General features: G+C 48.9%; 1 protein-coding gene across 1 annotated transcript in view; it reads left to right on the forward strand.

The window, feature by feature from the left end:
- Positions 1–23,276, forward strand: part of pnpt1 (polyribonucleotide nucleotidyltransferase 1) — a gene marked incomplete at its 3' end in the record, with an annotated part of 32,040 nt that extends 8,764 nt beyond the window's left edge. The window contains exons 6-21 of the mRNA XM_079635350.1: positions 2,032–2,081; positions 2,884–2,947; positions 3,027–3,074; positions 3,155–3,268; positions 3,340–3,526; positions 4,320–4,371; positions 5,247–5,304; positions 5,388–5,484; positions 5,564–5,666; positions 7,930–8,000; positions 12,962–12,998; positions 13,067–13,133; positions 13,247–13,336; positions 13,474–13,527; positions 22,923–23,032; positions 23,106–23,276. Of these exons, the coding sequence (XP_079491476.1) occupies positions 2,032–2,081; positions 2,884–2,947; positions 3,027–3,074; positions 3,155–3,268; positions 3,340–3,526; positions 4,320–4,371; positions 5,247–5,304; positions 5,388–5,484; positions 5,564–5,666; positions 7,930–8,000; positions 12,962–12,998; positions 13,067–13,133; positions 13,247–13,336; positions 13,474–13,527; positions 22,923–23,032; positions 23,106–23,276 (1,373 nt within the window). The remainder of the gene's footprint in view (positions 1–2,031; positions 2,082–2,883; positions 2,948–3,026; positions 3,075–3,154; positions 3,269–3,339; positions 3,527–4,319; positions 4,372–5,246; positions 5,305–5,387; positions 5,485–5,563; positions 5,667–7,929; positions 8,001–12,961; positions 12,999–13,066; positions 13,134–13,246; positions 13,337–13,473; positions 13,528–22,922; positions 23,033–23,105) is intronic.
- Between the last annotated feature and the right edge of the window lie 441 nt (positions 23,277–23,717).

The raw sequence follows: 23,717 nt of genomic DNA on the forward strand, positions 1-23,717 counted from the left end.
ACTCGCTATACATTATCCCGCTTATTACATGGCTACCTATCAAATAAATCACTACTTTGAAACAAAATATTGATTTAAAAAAGAATTTATTGATAGTTTACGATTGTATTGCTTCCGCTAAGCTTCCGCCAAAGAAAATAGTGCGCTCCGTCTACGGTTAGAATTCTGTGAGTCCATATAGCAACGCTCTGTTTTCCATGGCAACGGTCATATACTCCGCAGACAGCGGTGTGTTATCAAGAAATAACAGACCGCATTCTACATTGGAATTCAACCAAGCCATGTAATAAAACAAAATATAAATTGGCTGCCAATGTAGATCAGAAGGCCGTTGAAAAAGAAAAGAAATAAAGTATTAAATCCCGAGATGTATCGAATCAAAAGGTACGTCGGTCCATCGGGCATTTGCCCGGAATGCCAGATTACCATTCCAGCCCTGCAGCTTATAACGTTATAACGTTAGACAACGACAACACAAGTGCATTTTAAGTTACCTCAAATTGCGACTAGTTAACTTTTTAAAGAAGGCCCAATTGCTTCTCATATGAACATTATATTCAGAGAATATAAAATATTTGTAAACCACTTTTTATGTGTGTGATTGTGTAAGTGATTGTGTAAAGGTGTTTATGAGATACCAACCTTTTGCGAACTTGCTTCAACGTCGCGTCGAACAGACGTTCTCTGGAGACTTGAGAGGAGGGGAGGGGTGTGTGTGTGTGTGTGTGACTGTGTGTGTGTGTGTGTCGCGCGCATGCATGCGAGTGACAGAGAGACGGAGGGAGAGCAGGGAAAGGAAACACAGCTGAGCGAATTCTCTGCGTGTTTTTAAATAGCGTCGAAGGAAAGACATTGACAAAGACGAAAACTAAGGACATTTACTCTATAATTTTATTTTATTTTAGTTAGTTTTGTCAACCACACATTACAGTTTTATTTAGTTATCGTTTTTTTGTTTTGCCTCGTTTTTATTTTTATTTCAGTTAACGACAATGTTTTTTCCCATCTAGTTTTCGTTTTTTCGTTCGTTTTCGTTAACGATTATAACCCTGTCTCACACACACACTCACTCTCTCTCACACAAACACACACACTCACTCACACACACACACACACACACACACACACACACTCACTCACACACTTACACACACACTCTCACACACACACTCACTCACACACACTCACTCTCTCACTTACACACACACTCACTCACTCACTCTCTCACTTACACACACACTCACTCACTCTCTCACTTACACACACACACACTCACTCACTCTCTCACTCTCTCACTTACACACACTCACTCACTCACTCACTCTCTCACTTACACACACACACACTCATTCACTCTCTCACTTACACACACACTCACTCACTCTCTCACTTACACACACACACACACACTCACTCACTCTCTCACTTACACACACACACACACTCACTCACTCACTCTCTCACTCTCTCACTTACACACACTCACTCACTCTCTCACTTACACACACACACACTCACTCACTCTCTCACTCTCTCACTTACACACACTCACTCACTCACTCACTCTCTCACTTACACACACACACACTCATTCACTCTCTCACTTACACACACACTCACTCACTCTCTCACTTACACACACACACACACACTCACTCACTCTCTCACTTACACACACACACACACACACTCACTCACTCTCTCACTTACACACACACACACACACTCACTCACTCTCTCACTTACACACACACACACACTCACTCACTCACTCTCTCACTCTCTCACTTACACACACTCACTCACTCTCTCACTTACACACACACACACTCACTCACTCTCTCACTTACACACACACTCACTCACTCTCTCACTTACACACACACACACTCACTCACTCTCTCACTTACACACACACTCATTCACTCTCACACTTACACACACACACACACTCACTCACTCTCACTTACACACTCACTCTCTCACTCTCTCTCTCACTCACTAGCTAATGCATTGCCTGTGTGTGTGCAGATCGCTCCATCAGGCCGCTGTTTCCCGCCGGATACTTCTATGACACACAGGTGTGGCTCGTCAGATCTCATGCAGGAGCTGTAGTCACTGAGTCAGGAACACAGAAACACAGAAACACAGAAACACTGATGCTCAAGATGTTCTGTGAGGTTTTGTGCTGTTAAAGTCATATCACGGACTTTCCCCGTGTGTAAGTGTGTAATCGGTCCCGGTGCTTCTACCGACCCAGAAAACGTGAAACCCAGTAACTTCGTTCTGGTGAGCCTTTCTCTGCAAGCATGTAAAAAAATATTTAGCTTCCCTTCTGACGTATGAAGAGGATTTATTATAATATTACCGGCCCTTAATCTGCACGTTTACACACGGCACGACAACAGTGACTCCCCGAGCTGCTGGTTACTCTGGGATTCTGGATGAGTGAGATCGGCCCGTTCTGTTATTACCAGAGTTTCTGAAGCTCCGCCCTCTTCTGAACGGAGGCGGAGCTAAAGCTCATTTGCATTTAAAGGGACACACACAAAACCATAGATTTATATTACATCTTGTGCAAAGGGGCGTACTGTCACCTTTAATCAATCGAGTGTTGGACGCTTCATGCTCTCAACAGTCGCTGTTTAATTCTGTAGATCAAGGGGGCGGGACTTTCAGATTATTGCAATATGACCATCTGAAATTCATACACTAACGCTAGAGTACATAGTGTGTCATTTTGGACACAACCTTTCTTCAGCAGTGTTTCTGTGTTTCTGACCCCTCTGAATGTGATCACGACACCTCTCAGATCCCCGTCAGTCCTGTATCTGCACTCAGTGTGTGTGTGTGTGTGTGTGTGTGTGTGTGTGTGTGCTGAAGGTGCTGTGTAACATACTCGCCGCGGATGGAGTCAACGACCCGGATGTTCTGGCCATTAATGGAGGTATGAGTCTCTGTGACGGTGACTCTTCTGTTGTGTGTGTGTGTGTGTGTGTCGGAGTCTGATGGTGTTTGTCTCTCAGCGTCTGCGGCTCTGGCTCTGTCTGATATTCCCTGGAACGGCCCCATCGGTGAGTCCAGCACTGGTACAGGTGTGTGTGCGTGTGTGTGTGTGTGTGTGTGTGTGTGTGACCGCTGTGGCTGGGTTCAGGTGCGGTGCGCGTCGGGCTGGTGGACGGAGAGTTCCTCGTGAACCCCTCGCGCTCGGAGATGAACAGGAGCTCGCTGAACCTCGTGATCGCAGGAGCGCCGGCCAGCCAAGTGGGTGTGTGAGATTCTCAGAGCTCAGCGTTACCCATGATGCCGTGCTCGTGTCTGATGTGTGTGTGTGTGTAGTGATGATCGAGGCCGCGGCAGAGAACGTCCTGCAGCAGGACTTCAGTCACGCGGTGAAGCTGGGGGTCAAACACACACAGCTGATCATCCAGGCCATCCAGCAGATGAGCCGCGAGCTGAGAGTGGTCAAGCGCTCTCCCGCCAAGCTCTTCACCGCCTCCGCCGAGATGGTGGACTTCACACGGATGTGAGGCTAAACCAGTTCTTCATTTACATGGGGGTGAAATATGAGCTTCATGACACCGACCCTTAAACCTGCGCTGTGTTTGTTAGGCATTGACACACATTTCACAATTCGATTCAAATTTGTTTCATTTGCTGCAATACACACTTGTTTTCATGGTTTATTCCAACATACAGTAAATATTAAAGAACAGTTCATTTAAAAATATAATAAATATAAGGGATGCACCGATATTAACATTTTGGCCGAAACCGATAATTCTTTATATTTGAAAGCCGATAACTGATATATTGGCGGATAAATCTAAATCCACATTTGTATGTAATTTATGAGAGCCTGATTACAAAAACAAAAGTCTCACCATTAAAATCCATGTCCCAAACACACAATTATACCGTTCTCATGATGTTATGTAGCCGATATGAACACACGTTGCACATGAACTGTATTTTTTCTTTTTTGAAGTGATTCCAATCATATTTCAAGCAGTTCAGAACCGTCACGTTGAACAGAGCGTATCTGAAGTGTCTCAGCTGAAGGAAATACATTATCGTATTATCCATTTATAATAATTATCTATTTATTATTTAATACACCAAATTTTCTTATCATAACGATAACATTAAAACTGCCGATACGATATGGTGGCCGATATATCGCGCATCCCTCATAAATATGTAATGTAGTGCATATATTAGTCATAATGAGCCTCTCTAGAGTGACTATTGAGTTTATGGCCATTGTATGTAATTCCTCGTGACACACGTCAGCGTTTGATTGGCTGCTTTTTCCTCAGGTTGACGTCTGCTCAGATCTACGCTGAATTTACAGACTTCACACATGACAAGGTGAGGGTCAGCACACAGCGTCTGATCTCGTGGTATTACAGGAGCAGTTCACTTCAGAATTAAAATGTCCTGATGATCTACTCTCGTCATCCCAGATGTTCATGTGTGTCTGTCTTCAGTGGAACAGAAATGCAGGTTTGTGAGGAACACACTCCAGATGTTCTCCATATAGTGACTTCAATGGTCCAGCGGGTCGAAGGTCCAGATGTGAGTTTCAGCTTCAAAGTCTCTCACGATCCAGCCGAGGAATAAGAGTCTCATCTAGACAAACCAGCGGACATTTTATAAATAGTAAAACATTATATACTTTTAACCACTAATGCTGGTCTTGCACTGGCTGTGATGCGACACACATTACGTAATCAGGTTGAAAGGTCAAGCGTGACGTCGGCGGAAGAACAGACCCAGTGTTTATAAAGGGAAAGTGCAAAGACACCATTTAAAAAAAAAAAAAAAAAAAAGGTAAAACAATGATTTCTGAAGAGGAAATTAGATGGAGAAAACCCTACATTTTCCGCCTACATCAGGTGACCAGCTGACCTTTCCATGTGATTACGTAATGCGTGGTGTCGTGGACGTGCAAGACCAGCATTAGTGGATAAAAGTATATAAATGTTTATTTTGTTATAAAATGTCCGCTGGTTTGTCGAGATGAGACTCTTATTCCTCGGCTGGATCGTGAGAGACTTTGAAGCTGAAACTCACATCTGGACCTTCGACCCGCTGGACCATTGAAGTCACTATATGGAGAACATCTGGAGTGTGTTCCTCACACACCTTCTCTTCCACTGAAGAAAGAAAGACATGAACATCTTGGATGACGAGAGTAAATTATCTCGAGGAAGATTTAATTGTTTAATTGCATGTTTCCTCAGATATCCAGGGATGAAGCGGTTAATAAGATCCGTCTGGAGGCCGAGGAGCAGATCAGAGGTGTGTGACGGACACGCTCGTTCATCAGCGGTTCTGGTTGGTGTGTGACGCTGTGTAACGCTGATGCTGTCTGATGTGTGCAGAGAAGTTCCCGCAGGCGGAGACGTTTGAGGTGGTGGAGGCCTTCAACTGCGTCTCGAGAGAGATCTTCAGGAATCTGGTTCTTCATGAATACAGACGGTAACGTCATACTCAAGCTCTCAATGTAAGTGCTAATGTTGGTGAGTCATGTGACAGGTACTCTTGCGTCATGTGACAGGTGTGACGGAAGAGATCTCACGTCTCTACGCAACATCTCCTGCGAGGTGGACATGTTTAAGCCACTCCACGGCTCGGCTCTCTTCCAGAGGGGTCAGACACAGGTCAGCACACGCTACACGCCAGATCACACGCCACAGCACACGCTACACGCCAGATCACACGCTACACACCAGATCACACGCCACAGCACGCGCTACACGCCAGATCACACGCCACAGCACGCGCTACACGCCAGATCACACGCTACACGCCAGATCACACGCCACAGCACGCGCTACACGCCAGATCACACGCCACAGCACACGCTACACGCCAGATCACACGCTACACGCCAGATCACACGCCAGATCACACGCTACACGCCAGATCACACGCTACACGCCAGATCACACGCCAGATCACACGCTACACGCCAGATCACACGCTACACGCCAGATCACACGCCAGATCACACGCTACACGCCAGATCACACGCTACACGCCAGATCACACGCCACAGCACACGCTACACGCCAGATCACACGCCACATCACACGCTACACACCAGATCACACGCTACACGCCACAGCACACGCTACACGCCAGATCACACGCCACAGCACACGCTACACGCCAGATCACACGCCACAGCACACGCTACACGCCAGATCACACGCCACAGCACACGCTACACGCCAGATCACACGCTACACGCCAGATCACACGCTACACGCCAGATCACACGCTACACGCCAGATCACACGCTACACGCCAGATCACACGATACACGCCAGATCACACGATACACGCCAGATCACACGCCACAGCACACGCTACACGCCAGATCACACGCCACAGCACACGCTACACACCAGATCACACGCCACAGCACACGCTACACGCCAGATCACACGCCACAGCACACGCTACACGCCAGATCACACGCCACAGCACACGCTACACGCCAGATCACACGCTACACACCAGATCACACGCCACAGCACACGCTACACGCCAGATCACACGCCACAGCACACGCTACACGCCAGATCACACGCCACAGCACACGCTACACACCAGATCACACGCCACAGCACACGCTACACGCCAGATCACACACTACACGCCAGATCACACGCCACAGCACACGCTACGTGCTAGATCACACTGTAGAGCAGGGGTCACCAAAGAGTTTTTAAAATCTGCAGGACAGCGGGCCCTCCAGGACCGAGTTTGGTGACCCCTGCTGTGCAGCACACACTAGTTAACACGCTAGATCACACGGTACAGCACACGCTAGATCACACGGTACAGCACACGCTAGATCACACGGTACAGCACACGCTAGATCACATGGTGCAGCACACGCTAGATCACTTGGTGCAGCACACGCTAGATCACATGGTGCAGCACACGCTAGATCACATGGTGCAGCACACGCTAGATCACATGGTGCAGCACACGCTAGATCACACGGTGCAGCACACGCTAGATCACATGGTGCAGCACACGCTAGATCACATGGTGCAGCACACGCTAGATCACATGGTGCAGCACACGCTAGATCACATGGTGCAGCACACGCTAGATCACACGGTGCAGCACACGCTAGATCACACGGTGCAGCACACGCTAGATCACACGATGCAGCACACGCTAGATCACACGGTACAGCACACGCTAGATCACACGGTGCAGCACACGCTAGATCACACGGTGCAGCACACGCTAGATCACACGATGCAGCACACGCTAGATCACACGGTACAGCACACGCTAGATCACATGGTGCAGCACACGCTAGATCACACGGTGCAGCACACGCTAGATCACAAGGTACAGCACACGCTAGATCACACGGTGCAGCACACGCTAGATCACACGGTGCAGCACACGCTAGATCACATGGTGCAGCACACGCTAGATCACATGGTGCAGCACACGCTAGATCACACGGTGCAGCACACGCTAGATCACACGGTGCAGCACACGCTAGATCACACGGTGCAGCACACGCTAGATCACACGGTGCAGCACACGCTAGATCACACGGTGCAGCACACGCTAGATCACACGGTACAGCACACGCTAGATCACATGGTGCAGCACACGCTAGATCACACGCTAGATCACATGGTGCAGCACACGCTAGATCACATGGTGCAGCACACGCTAGATCACATGGTGCAGCACACGCTAGATCACATGGTGCAGCACACGCTAGATCACATGGTGCAGCACACGCTAGATCACATGGTGCAGCACACGCTAGATCACACGGTACAGCACACGCTAGATCACACGGTGCAGCACACGCTAGATCACATGGTGCAGCACACGCTAGATCACATGGTTATTGGTTACAGTCAGTGAATGTGTGTGCAGGTGCTGTGCTCGGTGACCTTTGACTCGCTGGAGTCCAGTCTGAAGACCGACGTGATCACCACAGCGCTCAGGTCAGTAACACACGCAAACACATGATTTAAAGGTGTTACACACACACTCACACACACACACACACACACACTGTTTATGAACGTATACTAAATGAGGCAAGGGTGTTGACTGTGTTCAGTTGTGTGTGTTAGTAACCCACACACACACACAACTGAACACACTAACACACACAACTGAACACACATCAGACACCGCTAGCGGAGCAGAGAACACTGACCCACACACACAACTGAACACACACACACGTGTGTGTTAGTGTGTTCAGTTGTGTGTGTGTGTTGGTCAGTGTGTTCAGTTGTGTGTGTGGGTTACTGTGTTCAGTTGTGTGTGTGTTGGTCAGTGTGTTCAGTTGTGTGTGTGGGTTACTGTGTTCAGTTGTGTGTGTGTTGGTCAGTGTTCTCTGCTCCGCTAGCGGAGTCTGATGTGTGTTCAGTTGTGTGTGTGTGTTAGTGTGTTCAGTTGTGTGTGTGTGTGTGTGGGTTAGTGTGTTCAGTTGTGTGTGTGGGTTACTGTGTTCAGTTGTGTGTGTGTGTGTGTGTGTGTGTGTGTGTGTGTGTGTTCAGTTGTGTGTGTGGGTTACTGTTCAGTTGTGTGTGTGGGTTAGTGTGTTCAGTTGTGTGTGTTAGTGTGTTCAGTTGTGTGTGTGTTGGTCAGTGTGTTCAGTTGTGTGTGTGGGTTACTGTGTTCAGTTGTGTGTGTGTTGGTCAGTGTGTTCAGTTGTGTGTGTGGGTTACTGTGTTCAGTTGTGTGTGTGTTGGTCAGTGTGTTCAGTTGTGTGTGTGGGTTACTGTGTTCAGTTGTGTGTGTGGGTTACTGTGTTCAGTTGTGTGTGTGTGTTCAGTTGTGTGTGTGTTGGTCAGTGTTCTCTGCTCCGCTAGCGGTGTCTGATGTGTGTTCAGTTGTGTGTGTGTGTGTGGGTTACTGTTCAGTTGTGTGTGTGTGTGTGTGTGTGGGTTAGTGTGTTCAGTTGTGTGTGTGTGTGTGTGTGTGTGTGTGTGTGTGTGTGTGTTAGTGTGTTTAGTTGTGTGTGTGTGTGTTGGTCAGTGTGTTCAGTTGTGTGTTGGTCAGTGTGTTCAGTTGTGTGTGTGTTGGTCAGTGTGTTCATTTGTGTGTGTGTGTTGGTCAGTGTGTTCAGTTGTGTGTGTGTGTGTGTGTTGGTCAGTGTGTTCAGTTGTGTGTGTGTGTTGGTCAGTGTGTTCAGTTATGTGTGTGTTAGTGTGTTCAGTTGTGTGTGTTAGTGTGTTCAGTTGTGTGTGTTAGTGTGTTCAGTTGTGTATGTGTGTGTTCAGTTGTGTGTGTGTGTGTCTTCAGTTGTGTGTGTGTTAGTGTGTTCAGTTGTGTGTGTGTTAGTGTGTTCAGTTGTGTGTGTTTGTGTGTGTGTTAGTGTGTTCAGTTGTGTGTGTGTGTGTGTGTGTTTGTGTGTGTGTTCAGTTGTGTGTGTTAGTGTGTTCAGTTGTGTGTGTTAGTGTGTTCAGTTGTGTGTGTTCAGTTGTGTGTGTGTTGGTCAGTGTGTTCAGTTGTGTGTGTGTGTTCAGTTGTGTGTGTGTGTGTTGGTCAGTGTGTTCAGTTGTGTGTGTGTTCAGTTTTGTGTGTGCTAGTGTGTTCAGTTGTGTGTGTTCAGTTGTGTGTGTTCAGTTGTGTGTGTTCAGTTGTGTGTGTTCAGTTGTGTGTGTTCAGTTGTGTGTGTTCAGTTGTGTGTGTTCAGTTGTGTGTTAGTGTGTTCAGTTGTGTGTCTGTTCAGTTGTGTGTGTTAGTGTGTTCAGTTGTGTGTGTTAGTGTGTTCAGTTGTGTGTTAGTGTGTTCAGTTGTGTGTGTGTTAGTGTGTTCAGTTGTGTGTGTGTTAGTGTGTTCAGTTGTGTGTGTGTTAGTGTGTTCAGTTGTGTGTGTGTGTTGGTCAGTGTGTTCAGTTGTGTGTGTGTGTGTGTTCAGTTGTGTGTGTGTGTGTGTGTGTGTTCAGTTGTGTGTGTTGGTCAGTGTGTTCAGTTGTGTGTGTTCAGTTGTGTGTGTTGGTCAGTGTGTTCAGTTGTGTGTGTTGGTCAGTGTGTTCAGTTGTGTGTGTGTGTTGGTCAGTGTGTTCAGTTGTGTGTGTGTGTTGGTCAGTGTGTTCAGTTGTGTGTGTGTGTGTGTTCAGTTGTGTGTGTGTGTGTGTGTGTGTTCAGTTGTGTGTGTTGGTCAGTGTGTTCAGTTGTGTGTGTGTGTGTGTGTTCAGTTGTGTGTGTTAGTGTGTTCAGTTGTGTGTGTTAGTGTGTTCAGTTGTGTGTGTTAGTGTGTTCAGTTGTGTGTGTTAGTGTGTTCAGTTGTGTGTGTGATAGTGTGTTCAGTTGTGTGTGTGTGTTGGTCAGTGTGTTCAGTTGTGTGTGTGTGTGTGTGTGTGTGTGTGTTCAGTTGTGTGTGTGTGCTAGTGTGTTCAGTTGTGTGTGTGTGTGTGTGTGTGTTGGTCAGTGTGTACAGTTGTGTGTGTGTGTGTGTGTGTTCAGTTGTGTGTGTTGGTCAGTGTGTTCAGTTGTGTGTGTTCAGTTGTGTGTGTGTTCAGTTGTGTGTGTGTTCAGTTGTGTGTGTGTGTGTGTGTGTGTGTGTGTGTGTTCAGTTGTGTGTGTTGGTCAGTGTGTTCAGTTGTGTGTGTGTGTTCAGTTGTGTGTGTGTGTTCAGTTGTGTGTGTGTGTTAGTGTGTTCAGTTGTGTGTGTGTTGGTCAGTGTGTTCAGTTGTGTGTGTGTTGGTCAGTGTGTTCAGTTGTGTGTGTGTTGGTCAGTGTGTTCAGTTGTGTGTGTGTGTGTGTGTTCAGTTGTGTGTGTGTGTGTTCAGTTGTGTGTGTTGGTCAGTGTGTTCAGTTGTGTGTGTGTGTTGGTCAGTGTGTTCAGTTGTGTGTGTGTGTGTGTGTTCAGTTGTGTGTGTGTGTGTTCAGTTGTGTGTGTTGGTCAGTGTGTTCAGTTGTGTGTGTTCAGTTGTGTGTGTTGGTCAGTGTGTTCAGTTGTGTGTGTGTGTTGGTCAGTGTGTTCAGTTGTGTGTGTGTGTTGGTCAGTGTGTTCAGTTGTGTGTGTGTGTGTTCAGTTGTGTGTGTGTGTGTGTGTGTGTGTTCAGTTGTGTGTGTTGGTCAGTGTGTTCAGTTGTGTGTGTGTGTGTGTGTGTGTTCAGTTGTGTGTGTTAGTGTGTTCAGTTGTGTGTGTTAGTGTGTTCAGTTGTGTGTGTTAGTGTGTTCAGTTGTGTGTGTTAGTGTGTTCAGTTGTGTGTGTTAGTGTGTTCAGTTGTGTGTGTGATAGTGTGTTCAGTTGTGTGTGTGTGTTGGTCAGTGTGTTCAGTTGTGTGTGTGTGTGTGTGTGTGTGTGTTCAGTTGTGTGTGTGTGCTAGTGTGTTCAGTTGTGTGTGTGTGTGTGTGTGTTGGTCAGTGTGTACAGTTGTGTGTGTGTGTGTGTGTGTGTTCAGTTGTGTGTGTTGGTCAGTGTGTTCAGTTGTGTGTGTTCAGTTGTGTGTGTGTTCAGTTGTGTGTGTGTGTGTGTGTGTGTGTGTGTTCAGTTGTGTGTGTTGGTCAGTGTGTTCAGTTGTGTGTGTGTGTTCAGTTGTGTGTGTGTGTTCAGTTGTGTGTGTGTGTTCAGTTGTGTGTGTGTGTTCAGTTGTGTGTGTGTGTTCAGTTGTGTGTGTGTGTTAGTGTGTTCAGTTGTGTGTGTGTTGGTCAGTGTGTTCAGTTGTGTGTGTGTTGGTCAGTGTGTTCAGTTGTGTGTGTGTGTGTTCAGTTGTGTGTGTGTGTGTGTGTTCAGTTGTGAGTGTGTGTGTTCAGTTGTGTGTGTTGGTCAGTGTGTTCAGTTGTGTGTGTGTGTTGGTCAGTGTGTTCAGTTGTGTGTGTGTGTGTGTGTTCAGTTGTGTGTGTGTGTGTGTTCAGTTGTGTGTGTTGGTCAGTGTGTTCAGTTGTGTGTGTTCAGTTGTGTGTGTTGGTCAGTGTGTTCAGTTGTGTGTGTGTGTGTGTGTTGGTCAGTGTGTTCAGTTGTGTGTGTGTGTTGGTCAGTGTGTTCAGTTGTGTGTGTGTGTGTTCAGTTGTGTGTGTTGGTCAGTGTGTTCAGTTGTGTGTGTGTGTGTGTGTTCAGTTGTGTGTGTTAGTGTGTTCAGTTGTGTGTGTTAGTGTGTTCAGTTGTGTGTGTTAGTGTGTTCAGTTGTGTGTGTGATAGTGTGTTCAGTTGTGTGTGTGTGTTGGTCAGTGTGTTCAGTTGTGTGTGTGTGTGTGTTCAGTTGTGTGTGTGTGCTAGTGTGTTCAGTTGTGTGTGTGTGTGTGTTGGTCAGTGTGTACAGTTGTGTGTGTGTGTGTGTGTGTTCAGTTGTGTGTGTTGGTCAGTGTGTTCAGTTGTGTGTGTGTTCAGTTGTGTGTGTGTTCAGTTGTGTGTGTGTTCAGTTGTGTGTTCAGTTGTGTGTGTTGGTCAGTGTGTTCAGTTGTGTGTGTGTGTTCAGTTGTGTGTGTGTGTTCAGTTGTGTGTGTGTGTTAGTGTGTTCAGTTGTGTGTGTGTTGGTCAGTGTGTTCAGTTGTGTGTGTGTTGGTCAGTGTGTTCAGTTGTGTGTGTGTTGGTCAGTGTGTTCAGTTGTGTGTGTGTGTGTGTTCAGTTGTGTGTGTGTGTGTGTGTGTTCAGTTGTGTGTGTGTGTGTTCAGTTGTGTGTGTTGGTCAGTGTGTTCAGTTGTGTGTGTGTGTTGGTCAGTGTGTTCAGTTGTGTGTGTGTGTTGGTCAGTGTGTTCAGTTATGTGTGTGTGTTGGTCAGTGTGTTCAGTTGTGTGTGTGTTGGTCAGTGTGTTCAGTTGTGTGTGTGTGTGTGTGTGTGTGTGTGTGTGTTCACTTGTGTGTGTGTGTGTTCAGTTGTGTTGTGTTCAGTTGTGTGTGTTAGTGTGTTCAGTTGTGTGTGTGTTCAGTTGTGTGTGTGTGTCAGTGTGTTCAGTTATGTGTGTGTGTCAGTGTGTTCAGTTGTGTGTGTGTTCTCTTCCAGTGGAGTGAAAGACAAGAACTTCCTGCTGCACTATGAGGTGAGTGAGGCTGGCGGGCGGGTTTAGCTCAGGCTGGAAGACTCTCTCTCACTGAGCGTTTCTTTCAGTTTCCTCCGTACGCCACCAATGAGATCGGGAGGATGGGAGGAACGAACCGGCGCGAGCTCGGCCACGGTGAGTGTGTGTGTGTGTGTGTGTGTGTGTGTGTGTGTGTGAACCTACGCTGGTTCTCCTCTGGATCTCATCACTGTGTGTGTGTGTGTGTGTGTGTGTGTGTGTGACATCAGGAGCGCTGGCAGAGAAAGCTTTGAGACCCGTCATTCCTGCAGACTTTCCCTTCACCATCCGCGTGACGTCTGAGGTGCTGGAGTCCAACGGTGGGTTCACACACACACACACACACACACACACACACACACACACACACACACACACACACACACACACACACACACACACACACACTCCTCTCAGCCGTCTGTATGAGCCTGTCCTGAGTGTGTGTGTGTTGCAGGATCCTCCTCGATGGCGTCGGTGTGTGGCGGGAGTCTAGCGCTCATGGACGCAGGTATGATCACATGACAGCAGTGTAATGTTTAAACCTGTTGATTCCTGTCTCTGAAGCCCCTCCCTCCGAAGGGGCGCATTCGGGTGTGTGTTCGGTTGTGTGTGTTCGGTTGTGTGTGTTCGGGGGTGTGTGTTCGGGGGTGTGTGTTCGGGGGTGTGTGTTCGGGGGTGTGTGTTCGGGGGTGTGTGTTCGGGGGTGTGTGTGTGTTCGGGTGTGTGTGTGTGTTCGGGTGTGTGTGTGTGTTCGGGTGTGTGTGTGTGTTCGGGTGTGTGTGTGTGTTCGGGTGTGTGTGTGTTCGGGTGTGTGTGTGTTCGGGTGTGTGTGTGTTCGGGTGTGTGTGTGTTCGGGTGTGTGTGTGTTCGGGTGTGTGTGTGTTCGGGTGTGTGTGTGTTCGGGTGTGTGTGTGTTCGGGTGTGTGTGTGTTCGGGTGTGTGTGTGTTCGGGTGTGTGTGTGTTCGGGTGTGTGTGTGTTCGGGTGTGTGTGTGTGTTCGGGTGTGTGTGTGTGTTCGGGTGTGTGTGTGTGTTCGGGTGTGTGTGTGTTCGGGTGTGTGTGTGTTCGGGTGTGTGTGTGTTCGGGTGTGTGTGTGTGTTCGGGTGTGTGTGTGTTCGGGTGTGTGTGTGTTCGGGTGTGTGTGTGTTCGGGTGTGTGTGTGTTCGGGTGTGTCTGTGTTCGCGGGTGTGTGTTCGCGGGTGTGTGTTCGGGGGTGTGTGTTCGGGGGTGTGTGTTCGGGGGTGTGTGTTCGGGGGTGTGTGTTCGGGGGTGTGTGTTCGGGGGTGTGTGTTCGGGGGTGTGTGTGTGTTCGGGTGTGTGTGTGTTCGGGTGTGTGTGTGTTCGGGTGTGTGTGTGTTCGGGTGTGTGTGTTCGGGTGTGTGTGTTCGTGTGTGTGTGTGTGTGTTCGGGTGTGTGTGTGTGTTCGGGTGGGTGTGTGTGTGTTCGGGTGGGTGTGTGTGTGTGTGTTCGGGTGGGTGGGTGTGTGTGTGTTCGGGTGGGTGGGTGTGTGTGTGTTCGGGTGGGTGTGTGTGTGTTCGGGTGGGTGTGTGTGTGTTCGGGGGTGTGTGTTCGGGGGTGTGTGTTCGGGTGGGTGTGTGTGTGTGTTCGGGTGTGTGTGTGTGTTCGGGTGTGGGTGTTCGGGTGTGTGTGTGTGTGTTCGGGTGGGTGTGTGTTTGTGTGTGTTCGGGTGTGTGTGTGTGTTCGGGTGTGTGTGTGTGTTCAGGTGTGTGTGTGTGTTCGGGTGTGTGTGTGTGTGTGTGTTCGGGTGTGTGTGTGTGTGTGTGTTCGGGTGGGTGTGTGTTTGTGTGTGTTCGGGTGTGTGTGTGTGTTCGGGTGTGTGTGTGTGTTCGGGTGTGTGTGTGTGTGTGTTCGGGTGTGTGTGTGTGTGTGTTTCGGGTGTGTGTGTGTGTGTTCGGGTGTGTGTGTGTGTTCGGGTGTGTGTGTTCGGGGGTGTGTGTTCGGGGGTGTGTGTTCGGGGGTGTGTGTTCGGGGGTGTGTGTTCGGGGGTGTGTGTTCGGGGGTGTGTGTTCGGGGGTGTGTGTTCGGGGGTGTGTGTGTGTGTTCGGGGGTGTGTGTGTGTGTTCGGGTGTGTGTGTGTGTTCGGGTGTGTGGGTGTGTTCGGGTGTGTGTGTGTGTGTTCGGGTGTGTGTGTGTGTGTTCGGGTGTGTGTGTGTGTTCGGGTGTGTGTGTGTGTTCGGGTGTGTGTGTGTGTTCGGGTGTGTGTGTGTTGTGTTCGGGTGTGTGTGTTCGGGTGTGTGTGTGTTCGGGTGTGTGTGTGTGTGGGTGTGGGTGTGGGTGTTCGGGTGTGGGTGTTCGGGTGGGTGTGTGTGTGTGTGTGTGTTCGGGTGGGTGTGTGTGTGTGTGTTCGGGTGTGTGTGTTCGGGTGTGTGTGTTCGGGTGTGTGTGTTCGGGTGTGTGTGTGTTCGGGTGTGGGTGTTCGGGTGTGTGGGGTGTGTGTGTTCGGGTGGGTGTGTGTGTGTGTGTTCGGGTGGGTGTGTGTGTGTGTGTTCGGGTGTGTGTGTGTTCGGCTGGGTGTGTGTTCGGCTGGGTGTGTGTGTGTGTGTTCGGGTGGGTGTGTGTGTGTGTGTTCGGGTGGGTGTGTGTGTGTTCGGGTGTGTGTGTGTGTGTGTGTGTGTGTTCGGGTGGGTGTGTGTGTGTGTGTGTTCGGGTGGGTGTGTGTGTGTGTTCGGGTGGGTGTGTGTGTGTGTGTGTTCGGCTGGGTGTGTGTGTGTTTGTTCGGGTGGGTGTGTGTGTTCGGGTGGGTGTGTGTGTGTGTGTTCGGGTGTGTGTGTGTGTGTGTGTGTTCGGGTGGGTGTGTGTGTGTTCGGGTGGGTGTGTGTGTGTGTGTTCGGGTGGGTGTGTGTGTGTGTGTTCGGGTGGGTGTGTGTGTGTGTGTTCGGGTGGGTGTGTGTGTGTGTGTTCGGGTGGGTGTGTGTGTGTGTGTTCGGGTGGGTGGGTGTGTGTGTGTTCGGGTGGGTGTGTGTGTGTTCGGGTGGGTGTGTGTGTGTTCGGGGGTGTGTGTTCGGGGGTGTGTGTTCGGGGGTGTGTGTTCGGGGGTGTGTGTTCGGGGGTGTGTGTTCGGGGGTGTGTGTTCGGGTGGGTGTGTGTGTGTGTTCGGGTGTGTGTGTGTGTTCGGGTGTGGGTGTTCGGGTGTGTGTGTTCGGGTGTGTGGGGTGTGTGTGTGTGTGTTCGGGTGTGTGTGTGTGTGTGTGTGTGTTCGGGTGTGTGTGTGTGTTCGGGTGTGTGTGTGTGTGTGTTCGGGTGGGTGTGTGTTTGTGTGTGTTCGGGTGTGTGTGTGTGTTCCGGTGTGTGTGTGTGTTCGGGTGTGTGTGTGTGTTCGGGTGTGTGTGTGTGTTCGGGTGTGTGTGTGTGTGTGTTCGGGTGTGTGTGTGTGTTCGGGTGTGTGTGTGTGTTCGGGTGTGTGTGTGTGTTCGGGTGTGTGTGTGTGTTCGGGTGTGTGTGTTCGGGGGTGTGTGTTCGGGGGTGTGTGTTCGGGTGTGTGTGTGTGTGTTCGGGTGTGTGTGTGTGTTCGGGTGTGTGGGTGTGTTCGGGTGTGTGTGTGTGTGTGTTCGGGTGTGTGTGTGTGTGTGTTCGGGTGTGTGTGTGTGTGTTCGGGTGTGTGTGTGTGTTCGGGTGTGTGTGTGTGTTCGGGTGTGTGTGTGTTGTGTTCGGGTGTGTGTGTGTTGTGTTCGGGTGTGTGTGTTCGGGTGTGTGTGTTCGGGTGGGTGTGTGTGTGGGTGTGGGTGTTCGGGTGTGGGTGTTCGGGTGGGTGTGTGTGTGTGTGTGTTCGGGTGGGTGTGTGTGTGTGTTCGGGTGTGTGTGTTCGGGTGTGTGTGTTCGGGTGTGTGTGTTCGGGTGTGTGTGTTCGGGTGTGTGTGTTCGGGTGTGTGTGTTCGGGTGTGGGTGTTCGGGTGTGTGGGGTGTGTGTGTTCGGGTGGTGTGTGTGTGTGTGTTCGGGTGGGTGTGTGTGTGTGTGTTCGGGTGGGTGTGTGTGTGTGTGTTCGGCTGGGTGTGTGTTCGGCTGGGTGTGTGTGTGTGTGTTCGGGTGGGTGTGTGTGTGTGTGTTCGGGTGGGTGTGTGTGTGTTCGGGTGTGTGTGTGTGTGTTCGGGTGTGTGTGTGTGTGTGTGTGTTCGGGTGGGTGTGTGTGTGTGTGTTCGGGTGTGTGTGTGTGTGTGTGTGTTCGGGTGGGTGTGTGTGTGTGTGTTCGGGTGGGTGTGTGTGTTCGGGTGTGTGTGTGTGTGTGTGTGTGTGTGTTCGGGTGGGTGTGTGTGTGTGTTCGGGTGTGTGTGTGTGTTCGGGTGGGTGTGTGTGTGTGTGTTCGGGTGGGTGTGTGTGTGTGTGTTCGGGTGGGTGTGTGTGTGTGTGTTCGGGTGGGTGGGTGTGTGTGTGTGTGTTCGGGTGGGTGTGTGTGTGTTCGGGTGGGTGTTCGGGGGTGTGTGTTCGGGTGTGTGTGTTGTGTTCGGGTGTGTGTATTCGGGTGTGGGTGTTCGGGTGTGGGTGTTCGGGTGTGGGTGTTCGGGTGTGGGTGTTTGGGTGGGTGGGTGTGTGTGTGTGTGTGTTCGGGTGGGTGTGTTTGGGTGTGTGTGTGTGTGTTCGGGTGTGTGGGGTGTGTGTGTGTGTGTGTTCGGGTGGGTGTGTGTGTGTGTGTGCGGGTGGGTGTGTGTGTGTGTGTTCGGCTGGGTGTGTGTGTGTGTTCGGTGGGTGTGTGTGTGTGTGTTCGGGTGGGTGTGTGTGTGTGTTCGGGTGGGTGTGTGTGTGTTCGGGTGGGTGTGTGTGTGTGTGTGTGTTCGGTAGGGCTGTCAACTTTAGTCGTTTAGTCGACTAATCGGTCGATGCCGTCTTGGTCGACTGACATTCTCATTGGTCGACCAGTTGCATAATTTTTTTTTTTTTTTTTTTTCACCAATAAAGAAATTTTCATTGATTTTACTCCTTGATATTTATTCCTTTATAAGCAGTTATATATTACTGTATTCTAAATATAATTAGCACATGTTTTATCCCCAACTTTAAATGCTTTAATTTAGGCTATTTTGTAACAGCGTCAGAGTTTAGCGCACCACGTAGAACAACACAACACTCGGGAACCGCACCTGTGGCTGGCTGCACTGCTGCTTCGCGCTCACTAAGGAATAGAGGTATAATTATATTAAATATATAGCTCACTGATGGCCGCAAAAAGTTTCTCCCGGAATCTAAAGCGAGCCCGCGAGACAGAGACTGTGCTTCAAACCGCGTAGCGCGTGCATGACAGAGGGAGAGAGAGCAAGAAACCGCGCGCGTGTGTGCCTCATGAAGCACATATAAGACAAACTCTACATTATCCCGCTTATTACATAAATACCTACCAAATAAATAAATAATTTGACACAAAATATTGATTTAAAAAGGAGTTTATATTGCTTCCGCTAAAGAAAATAGTCCGTCTCACTTCTCGTACTCAAGTAGAAGTACAGATACTTGGGGGGTCTCAGTATTTGCCTGCTTTTTTAATTTTCAAAGAATTTTATTATTATTATATTTTTATGTATTATTGATGTTTTTTGTTTTTGTTTTATAAATGCTCTGACAATTGTTTAATAATGTTCAATAAAAATGCAAAACATCACGTTTTTTTTTTTTTTTTTTTTTTTTTTTTTTTTTTTTTTTTTAGTCGACTGATCGTTTCTCAGGACAGGACTTTGGTCGACTAAGCATTTCTTTGGTTGACTACAGCCCTAGTGTTCGGGTGGTTGTGTGTGTGTGTGTTCGGGTGGGTGTGTGTGTGTGTGTGTTCGGGTGGGTGTGTGTGTGTTCGGGTGGGTGTGTGTGTGTTCGGGTGGGTGTGTGTGTGTTCGGGTGGGTGTGTGTGTGTTCGGGTGGGTGTTCGGGTGTGTGTGTTGTGTTCGGGTGTGTGTGTTCGGGGGTGTGTGTTCGGGTGTGTGTGTTCGGGGGTGTGTGTTCGGGGGTGTGTGTTCGGGGGTGTGTGTTCGGGGGTGTGTGTGTGTTCGGGTGTGTGTGTGTGTTCGGGTGTGTGTGTGTGTTCGGGGGTGTGTGTTCGGGGGTGTGTGTTCGGGGGTGTGTTTTCGGGGGTGTGTGTTCGGGGGGGTGTGTTCGGGTGTGTGTGTGTGTTCGGGTGTGTGTGTGTGTTCGGGTGTGTGTGTGTGTTCGGGTGTACTTGGTATACATTACATTGTGGGAACCATAATGTCCCCACAAGGATAGTAAAGCCTGAGATCACCTCCATTGTGGGGACCAGCCAGCAGTCCCCATGAGGGGAATGGGTTAATAAACATACAAAATTATATATTTTTGAAAATGTAAAAATGCAGAATGTCTCCTGTGATGGGTAGGTTTAGGGATAGGGGCAGTGTAAGGGGATAGAATATACAGTTTGTACAGTATAAAAACCATTACGCCTATGGAATGTCCTCACAAGGATAGAAATGAAAGCTTGTGTGTGTGTGTGTGTTCGGGTGGGTGTGTGGGTGTGTGTGTGTTTTCGGGTGTGTGTGTGTGTTCGGGTGTGGGTGTTCGGGTGTGTGTGTTCGGGTGTGTGGGGTGTGTGTGTGTTCGGGTGTGTGTGTGTGTGTGTGTGTGTTCGGGTGGGTGTGTGTGTGTGTGTTCGGGTGGGTGTGTGTGTGTGTGTTCGGCTGGGTGTGTGTGTGTGTGTGTTCGGGTGTGTGTGTGTGTGTGTGTGTTCGGGTGGGTGTGTGTGTGTGTGTTCGGGTGGGTGTGTGTGTGTGTGTGTGTTCGGGTGGGTGTGTGTGTGTGTGTGTTCGGGTGGGTGTGTGTGTGTGTGTTCGGGTGGGTGTGTGTGTGTTCGGGTGGGTGTTCGGGGGTGTGTGTTCGGGTGTGTGTGTTGTGTTCGGGTGTGTGTGTTCGGGGGTGTGTGTTCGGGGGTGTGTGTTCGGGGGTGTGTGTGTGTTCGGGTGTGTGTGTGTGTTCGGGTGTGTGTGTTCGGGTGTGTGTGTTCGGGTGTGTGTGTTCGGGTGTGTGTGTTCGGGTGTGTGTGTTCGGGGGTGTGTGTTCGGGGGTGTGTGTTCGGGGGTGTGTGTGTTCGGGGGTGTGTGTGTTCGGGGGTGTGTGTGTTCGGGGGTGTGTGTGTTCGGGGGTGTGTGTGTTCGGGGGTGTGTGTGTTCGGGGGTGTGTGTTCGGGGGTGTGTGTTCGGGGGTGTGTGTTCGGGGGTGTGTGTGTTCGGGGGTGTGTGTGTTCGGGGGTGTGTGTTCGGGGGTGTGTGTTCGGGGGTGTGTGTTCGGGGGTGTGTGTTCGGGGGTGTGTGTTCGGGGGTGTGTGTTCGGGGCAGGGTTATTATAGTTTTGCATTATTCATTAGTTTTTATTTTTATTTCGTTTTAACTTTGTGTTTTCAAATTCAGTTTAGTTTTAATTAGTTTCTAGCGTGGGTTTGCTAGTTTAGTTTAGTTTTTATTTTTTGAAAATGCTTAGTTTTAGTTTAGTTTTAATTAGTTTTAGTATTAGTTTTAGTCTTTTTTGTAAAATGGGCTATTTGTCAGGGGCAAGATTCAAAAAGGTCAGAAAAAGTATTGTGTAATAATAACTCAACAAAAACATCATACAATCTACATTGGAATTCAACCGAGCCATGTAATAAGTAAGGGATAATGTAACGTTATAGCGAGGAGGTAGTTATTGAGAATACAACCCCGACAGGCTGCAATCGGGAGCCCGACGCGAAGCGGAGGGATCTTGAGCAGCCTGAAGGGGTTGTATTCCCAATAACTACCGACTCGCTATACATTATCCCGCTTATTACATGGCTACCTATCAAATAAATCACTACTTTGAAACAAAATATTGATTTAAAAAGGAGTTTATTGATAGTTTACGATTGTATTGCTTCCGCTAAGCTTCCGCCAAAGAAAATAGTGCGCTCCGTCTACGGTTAGAATTCTGTGAGTCCATATAGCAACGCTCTGTTTTCCATGGCAACGGTCATATACTCCGCAGACAGCGGTGTGTTATCAAGAAATAACAGACCGCATTCTACATTGGAATTCAACCAAGCCATGTAATAAAACAAAATATAACCTTAAAAAGGATGGGACAAATGGGCTGCCAATGTAGATCAGAAGGCCGTTGAAAAAGAAAAGAAATAAAGTATTAAATCCCGAGATGTATCGAATCAAAAGGTACGTCGGTCCATCGGGCATTTGCCCGGAATGCCAGATTACCATTCCAGCCCTGCAGCTTATAACGTTATAACGTTAGACAACGACAACACAAGTGCATTTTAAGTTACCTCAAACTTGCGACTAGTTAACTTTTTAAAGAAGGCCCAATTGCTTCTCATATGAACATTATATTCAGAGAATATAAAATATTTGTAAACCACTTTTTATGTGTGTGATTGTGTAAGTGATTGTGTAAAGGTGTTTATGAGATACCAACCTTTTGCGAACTTGCTTCAACGTCGCGTCGAACAGACGTTCTCTGGAGACTTGAGAGGAGGGGAGGGGTGTGTGACCATATCTATGTGTGTGACTGTGTGTGTGTGTGTGTGTCGCGCGCACGCATGCGAGTGACAGAGAGACGGAGGGAGAGCAGGGAAAGGAAACACAGCTGAGCGAATTGTGTTTTTAAATAGCGTCGAAGGAAAGACAAAGACGAAAACTAAGGACATTTACTCTATAATTTTATTTTATTTTAGTTAGTTTTGTCAACCACACATTACAGTTTTATTTAGTTATCGTTTTTTTGTTTTGCCTCGTTTTTATTTTTATTTCAGTTAACGACAATGTTTTTTCCCATCTAGTTTTCGTTTTTTCGTTCGTTTTCGTTAACGATTATAACCCTGGTTCGGGGGTGTGTGTGTTCGGGGGTGTGTGTGTTCGGGGGTGTGTGTGTTCGGGGGTGTGTGTGTTCGGGGGTGTGTGTGTTCGGGGGTGTGTTGTGTTCGGGTGTGTGTGTTCGGGGGTGTGTGTTCGGGGGTGTGTGTGTGTTCGGGTGTGTGTGTGTGTTCGGGTGTGTGTGTGTGTTCGGGTGTGTGTGTTCGGGTGTGTGTGTTCGGGTGTGTGTGTTCGTGTGTGTGTGTGTGTTTGGTGTGTGTGTTTGGTGTGTGTGTTCAGGTGTGCCCGTGTCTTCCGCTGTAGCCGGCGTGTGTTCAGGTGTGTGTGTTCATGTGTGTGTGTGTTTGGTGTGTGTGTTCAGGTGTGTGTGTTTGGTGTGTGTGTTCAGGTGTGTGTGTTCGGGTGTGTGTTCGTGTGTGTGTGTTCGGGTGTGCCCGTGTCCTCCGCTGTAGCCGGTGTGTGTTCAGGTGTGTGTGTTCATGTGTGTGTGTGTTTGGTGTGTGTGTTCAGGTGTGTGTGTTCATGTGTGTGTGTGTTTGGTGTGTGTGTTCAGGTGTGTGTGTTTGGTGTGTGTGTTCAGGTGTGTGTGTTCAGGTGTGTGTGTTTGGTGTGTGTGTTCAGGTGTGTGTGTTCGGGTGTGTGTTCGTGTGTGTGTGTTCGGGTGTGCCCGTGTCCTCCGCTGTAGCCGGTGTGTGTTCAGGTGTGTGTGTTCATGTGTGTGTGTGTTTGGTGTGTGTGTTCAGGTGTGTGTGTTCAGGTGTGTGTGTTCATGTGTGTGTGTGTGTGTGTGTTCATGTGTGTGTGTGTTTGGTGTGTGTGTTCAGGTGTGTGTGTTCATGTGTGTGTGTTTGGTGTGTGTGTTCAGGTGTGCCCGTGTCCTCCGCTGTAGCTGGCGTGTGTTCAGGTGTGTGTGTTCATGTGTGTGTGTTTGGTGTGTGTGTTCAGGTGTGCCCGTGTCCTCCGCTGTAGCCGGCGTGTGTTCAGGTGTGTGTGTTCATGTGTGTGTGTGTTTGGTGTGTGTGTTCAGGTGTGCCCGTGTCCTCCGCTGTAGCCGGCGTGTGTTCAGGTGTGTGTGTTCATGTGTGTGTGTGTGTGTTTGGTGTGTGTGTTCAGGTGTGCCCGTGTCCTCCGCTGTAGCCGGCGTGGCCATCGGCCTGATCTCCAGGGCCAGCGCTGAGAAGCCGTCAGAGATCCAGGACTACCGGCTCCTGACGGATATTCTGGTAGGTGTGCGTCAGCTTCGGTTCTCAGAGCGTCTCAGAGCCGGTCTTCATCCTGTTGTGTTTATCAATCAAGGGAATAGAAGATTACAACGGAGACATGGACTTCAAGATGGCAGGGAGCAGCAAGGGCATCACGGCTCTACAGGTGAGGCACAGAACCAGCCGGACCGTACACACCTGTCGTGCTTCCGGCGGGAGCTCGTTCAGGACTACAGCGATTACACAAGGACATTCCTCACGATAGGAAAAGAGTATTACAGAAGCATCAGTGTCTTCAGTGTCCTCACTGGAAACTTATGTAGAAGACACCGGTAAAATCACATTACAGTAGCCATGTCTGAGAACGGCGTTACATCTATTAATAACGCAAGATGAAGAATTACAGTTATGTTTAGTGGTGGAAAGACTTTTATAGACTCCAGTGATGTGCTGCTCTTTGACCACAAAACACTGATAAATAATCAGAGACACTCATAAAATATAGTGATAAACTTCGTCTTTTCTACCAAGCTTATCAAAACTTCTATTTCTGCAGCACTGAAACTAAAAGTGCACAGATCTTGTTTATCTCTGTTTAGCTGTTTGCTCAACTAACGGATTTAATCTGCGTAATCGATAAATCTTGAAGTGATCAAATTCGGACAGAAGTAATCCGATTCTGCCTAATGTAATCTAAAAGTAATCT

The sequence above is a fragment of the Phoxinus phoxinus genome, assembly GCF_949152265.1.
Source record: "Phoxinus phoxinus genome assembly, chromosome: 14".
NCBI lineage: Eukaryota > Metazoa > Chordata > Actinopteri > Cypriniformes > Leuciscidae > Phoxinus > Phoxinus phoxinus.